The following is a 6,473-nucleotide window of genomic DNA, read 5'->3' as shown; positions in this document are numbered from 1 at the left end:
TTTAACACTCTAAATTTTTCAAATCTACTCTATCTTTATTTTCTCATTTTTTTATTCTACTTTTTCTAATTTATGATTATTCATTAAGGGAAAAATATCTATAAAAAATAAATATTTCAAACGAGAAAGAAATTACTTTTTTTTATCTTACTCTATCTCAATTTTTTATTTTACTTTTTCTAATTTATGGTTGATAATAATAATAATAATCGTTTATTCAAATTGTTTATGTTTTTTATTTAAGCATAAATAGATTTACAAAAATATATCTTAACATCATATATAATTTAAATTTGAATTCTTATTTGATTTATTTAAATGATATATATAATCTATCTATATATATAGGGAAATTCTATTGTAGGGGTTCTATCGGTGGGCTCTTGTATATTCTCGACTTGCGAACAGTTTTCGACAAAAATTTTTTTATGACCGTGTATTTTGTAGTTATTTAGAGTATCCTGCAAATTTTTATAAAATTCCAAATAATTATAGTGCCGAAAACTAGGTTCAAACATGTTTTTTCCACACGCATAAAAAAAATTAATCATGCGTGCAATAACCTATTTTGAGCTTATTTTTTGACACTGTAAATTATTCAGAATTTTCTGAAAATTTTCAAGATGCTCTAAATAACTACAAAATACACAGTCATAAAAAAATTGCGCTGAAAATTATTCACTGGTCGGAAATACACAAAAGCCCCACTAGTGGGGCTCTTTTTGAAGCCCCTATAGTAGAATCTTCGTATGTGCATATATATATATATATATATATAATTAGAGCCACAAGGAGGCTATGTGGCACTTTAAAATATCTCCAAATCATTCTATCTATTTTCTAATTTTTTTCTCATTTTTTATTCAACTTTTTCTAATTTATGGTTATTAATTAATATTTTATGATAATTTATCTTTTATGTCCAATAAACTAACTACATGGACACATTTGTTTTGGGAATTGTTGGACTTTGATACGTGTAATTAAAAGTAAAATAAACTTGAGCACATATAAAAACTAATTATTGTTTTTAATATGCATATGTATCTACAAACTTGGCTGAAACAAAATATCAAATGAATTTTTTGAAAGCATTTTATCATAGGTGAAGATTCAAACTCCTTATCTATATGAATGTGTTTTGAAATTTAGAGTAACAACTTGATTTTGCACTATAACACGTATTATTGTAAATATATTTTTATTGTGGAGTCCACAAAATAAAAATTCATAAGATATGCACTATGTTAATGTTACATGTACAATATACTAATTTTTGTGTATTTCATTTTAAATTAAAGTAACGAGTTAAAAGAGTAGATATAAAAAATCTAATAAAATCAACAATAAAATATGTAGTTGTGAGAATTAAGTGGTACTTGTATTTTTAAAAATATATATAACTAAACAAACCGCGGCACAATTTACTAGCTAGATAAGTAATAAGCATAACATGTTAATATAACTTCTGATATTACCTATATATCATTATTATTTACTAAGATTAAATTCATATTCATTAAATTGGGGGATTTAAATTTAGTACTTATCCAAAAATTAAAAGAAGATCAAAGAAGCCAAAAATATGTCTTAATATATAGAAAGATACACTTACACTCATGGTTGTTAAATACTAACAAAATAAGTTTATATTTTTTTTTAAAAAAAAAGTAGGGTTTGGTGTTTGTTTGTATATCAGAGACAGATCTCTGACAAGGAAAGCTCTTATAATGAGGCCTTTCTCTGTAAGGAGCTTTACAAGAATCTCTGCAAACTTATTAAATCAGCCTTTTTCCTATCTTTCCCAATGTTTGATTGTGTACGTTCATTTGAAACTGTATTATTTATTATATTATCCATAATTAACCTTTATTAATTTGCTAGGCCCTTTCACTTTTTTCGTTCTATTATCATAATATTATTTTTAAATAGTAAGAGAAAAGATTAATTTTATATTTCGTGTAGTATATATGTATTTTTATATCAGTTAATAATGCTTCTATCTTTACATCGTGAGACGTATAGAAATATCTATTATGCAGTATGTATGTACGATAATCACATGCATGATGTACTGTGCTTACTCATATATATAATTATGGGTCCTTTTGAAAAAAAAAACCATTATATGTAATCAATAATCATAATCTAATAGATAATCTGCTTATTTTAAAATAATAATACCATATAAAATTAATTAAGTTTCAAAATTTATATATTACAATAATTAATGTCAAATTATTAATGATTCATTTTTTTCTCTTAAAAATATAAATTTTATTTTCAATCATTTTCTTTTTCAAGAATTCAAAATTTTAAATAAAAATGCAGAGAAAAAATATTTTATATTTTAAATTTTTATAAACATAATTCAAATACAGTTCTCACAATTAATTAATAATAAATTTATTATATTATTGTATAATTTTATATATATTTTAAAATATGTTATTTCCATATCAATAAAATATTTAATACTAGTGATTAAAAACAATCACTACCCCAAAAATTTTCTATAATTATATATATATATATATATATAACGGCATTCTGTGGTATATATAAAATGAGTGCTGTATAAAAGTGTATGTTACCGTGATGACTACAACACTAATATAAGTAGTTCATATATATACATGTATATTAATTATGGTGGTTTATATGACAATTAATATTGTGGTGTTGTTCGATAATTTTCTTTTATAAATTTGTACATATATATAATTTGCAAAAACTGATCTGAATCATTTTACTTAACTTTTAAATCTTACATTATAATTGGTTTGGGAATATCTACTTGGTGAGTGATGTAAATTAAAGTATATGAAGATGACAAAAAATTTATATATGTAGTTTGGATAGGTATGTTTGATGTGTGTGTCTATATTTTTATCATCTCCGTCTTTCAAGATTGTTTTAGCAGTAAAAACAAAGGGACTGTCTCTCTCATGATCATGTCTATCGATTTGTACATTATGTTAGAAAAATACGCAATCTTATATATTGTTTGAACCTTAGAGTATCTTCCAAAACATAATGTTGACTTTCAATTGAATTGGTTCAAAGTATATTTAGTGTAGTCGAATTCATATGAATCTAAAACTTGTATTCACACATATATATATGGCAGTGAGTTAGATAGTGTGGATCACAAACAATGACTTATACGTACTATACATATCATTTCTTTTTATCTATGTATACTTTTTTTGTCGTTTTTGTTTCTTTTCTTTAGTTTATATCCCAACCACATTTAATTTTTATGATTTTATCATAATTTTATTAGGAAATTAAGTATAGTACATATGTTAAAAAGATCCAATCAACCAGTTTTTGCAAATTGAATAAAGAATTAGGTCACTCACTAATCGAATTGGGACACATTAGGTCACTAACCAATCGAATTGAGACACATTATATATCAAATTTTAAAGAATAATAAGAATGCTAGCATCTTATATATATATATAATATTTTCCTTATATTTTAAAGTACCACTTATCAATTTTATACTTTATCGAGAATACCCTTTACATATATATTATTATTTTTATTTCCCGAAATAAATAAAATCAACTGATAATAAATAACCATGAAAGCCCGGCCGGTGACACAAAATATTTTGTACATGTTTTTCCCCTTACACAATAATAATAATAATAATAATTTCAACTTTATTCACGTGTGACCTGAACTGTAGTAGCTAGTCATTGTTTTTGTGTTGGAGAAGAGCTCTTTTTAAATTCTCATATAAACCATCCAAAACTCACAAATCCAACAAGGAAAAATTCTTTATTTATTTATATCTATATATATATACATATATATATAACACTAGAGTGACCTCTCTCTATACCTTTATCCCATCAACTCATCCACTCGTCGGATTAATCTTTGACTACCCAGTAAAAACCCATCTCCCTCCGCCGTTCTAGAGAGAGAAAGTTCAAAACGACATATACACAATGGCACTAGAGGCTGTCGTTTTTCCACAAAACCCATATTTTAGTTATAGTGCTAATAGAGAGCTCTACGCCATGATCGGAGTTGGAGGCAACTGGGTCAGTTACGCCGATGACGACGAAAGCAACAACAATAACAGTATTAATATCTACGATCATCAAGATCAAGCTGATGCAGCTCCTTCTGCAGCTTCCTTTGATTTTCTCGGGAACCAAACGGAAAGTAGTACGTGTCCTTATGGGGACTGGAACCCCTCTCCTTCTTCTTCTATGGTACCTCACTTTAACGAACTGCACCTCTCCAACTCCAATCCATCCCCGGATGCAGCCAACGGTAACAATAACACTGCTACTACTACAGATGATTTCCAACCGTTCGATGCTTTGACCGCTTTCCCGCAGACGACGATGACTGCTCGTCCAAAACGACGCCGTTCTAGAAGCAGAAAGAACAAAGAAGACATTGAAAACCAGAGAATGACTCACATTGCGGTGGAGCGAAATAGAAGAAAGCAAATGAATGAGTACCTCTCTGTGCTTCGGTCTTTAATGCCCGATTCTTACGTCCAAAGGGTACTCATATATATACATATTTCTCCCTTTTTCTCCCTCTTTTTCTTCTTTCCCAAACAGTAGATAGAAAATTAGAACTGGGTTTTTTTTTTTTGGGAGTTCAGGGTGACCAAGCGTCGATCATCGGAGGAGCCATAAATTTCGTTAAGGAGCTAGAGCAACATGTACAATTCCTCGGTGCCCAGAAAGAAAGTCATGATCACCAAAACTCGGAGGATGATCATCATCATCATCAGAGTGGCGGCCAAGATGACAGTATGCCGTTTTCTGAGTTCTTCACCTTCCCACAGTACTCGACGAGCTCGATCACTCACTGTGAAAACTCGGCGGCAGCCATGGCGGGAGAATCTCCGTCGTCGTCAGTGAGCAGAGAAAGGAGATCGGCCATTGCTGACATTGAAGTGACAATGGTGGAGAGTCACGCAAGCCTGAAAATAAGGTCGAAGAAAAGATCAAAGCAATTGCTGAAAATGGTTTCTGGGTTACATACTATGAGACTCACAGTACTTCATCTTAATGTTACAACCCAAGATCAAATTATCTTATATTCAGTCAGTGTCAAGGTAATTATATATTAATTATTTTTACTTTATTATTATCTTTTTTTGGGGATGGTAAAATAGTCCCAGTTCTTAAAATATATATTTTGGGTCAATTGATGGATCGAGCAGGTGGAAGAAGACTGCAAGTTGAGTTCAGTGGACGAAATAGCGACAGCGGTGTATCAGATCCTAGCTAGAATTCAAGAAGAGACATTAATAATGGCCAATTGACTATCAAAATTTGGTGATTGGTCTTTTTTATTATTATTATTGTTATTTTATGATTATTAACGAGTTTGGTAGAGCTAGCTAGTTCTCTGTTTATTATATACCCCTTATTGATGAAATTATGATCATAATCATGTATACCATATTTGGGGTGTACTTATTATATAATATTCCTTAATTAGGATAGTGATCAAATTAATTAATACATTTAATATGTTTTTTTATTGCATTCATATATACTATCTTTCATTTTTGGCATATGAGATCTTCAGATCAGATATATATGTATTGTAATAATCTCTGATTTTATATCTTTTTGGTTTGCAATTGTAATATTAGCGGAGTGTGTTCTATTGCTCTTCTATAACAAGTAGTTTAATTAAAGTTTATTACTATAATATATATATATATAGACTTTTAGCCACACAAGCTGGTCAAATTATATGTTGACTGTGTGATTATATGAGGATGACGATAGATGTGTCCAACTTTGATAGTTGAGCTTTCACCAACTCCCCCTGACCAGCACCCGAACCGACTAACACAAAATCATTGGGTATATAGATATGTTCCTTAATGGAGCATATATGTATATGCCACTGGTCATAGACAAAAATATCATAATTAATTCTATATACTTACAATAATATCACCATCATCTAAAACCACTTTATTTTAGTAGTTTCTAGGTGACACTATACTAGCCAAAGCAAATAACTATGTATTATTATTATATTATATTATATTTAACCATTTATTAATACACAATATCACATCATTATTATATCGTTCGAAAGAAGACACATTATTGGATTATTGATCCAAAAGCCTACATCCACCCGGGCTCTAATTCCCTAGCTATAAGCATATAACAGAAACTTATCACGTGATTAATCTTTTGCAGATGATACATGAATAATTAAACCTTATTATGATGATGATGTTTAAGTTATGATTATTGCGTACTTACATTTATGTAGTGTAGTGCTATATATATATATATATCATAGTAAATCATAAAAATAAGTTTGAAGAATATTTGAGGGGGAGATACAAACAAAGCTCTATTGTTTTAAAAAAGACTTTGGAAACACATATATAATGCAGTCTCTGGTCCTCATCATCATCATGTAATCTCTCTTTTCTTGCCTATAATATATATATGTAT

General features: G+C 28.9%; 1 protein-coding gene across 1 annotated transcript; it reads left to right on the top strand.

Annotated features, from left to right (window-relative positions):
- The first annotated feature begins 3,800 nt into the window (after positions 1-3,800).
- LOC133790877 (transcription factor bHLH96-like) lies at positions 3,801-5,563 on the top strand. Its single transcript, XM_062228708.1, has 3 exons — positions 3,801-4,535; positions 4,640-5,098; positions 5,207-5,563. The coding sequence occupies exons 1-3, from the start codon at positions 3,966-3,968 to the stop codon at positions 5,306-5,308; spliced, it is 1,131 nt and encodes a 376-aa protein (XP_062084692.1). The 5' UTR covers positions 3,801-3,965; the 3' UTR covers positions 5,309-5,563.
- Positions 5,564-6,473: the final 910 nt, after the last annotated feature.

This window comes from Humulus lupulus, chromosome 7 (assembly GCF_963169125.1).
Source record: "Humulus lupulus chromosome 7, drHumLupu1.1, whole genome shotgun sequence".
In the NCBI taxonomy this organism is placed as follows: Eukaryota; Viridiplantae; Streptophyta; class Magnoliopsida; order Rosales; family Cannabaceae; genus Humulus; species Humulus lupulus.
The sequence above is the reverse complement of the archived record's forward strand: the minus strand, read 5'-3'. Positions and strand labels throughout refer to the sequence as shown.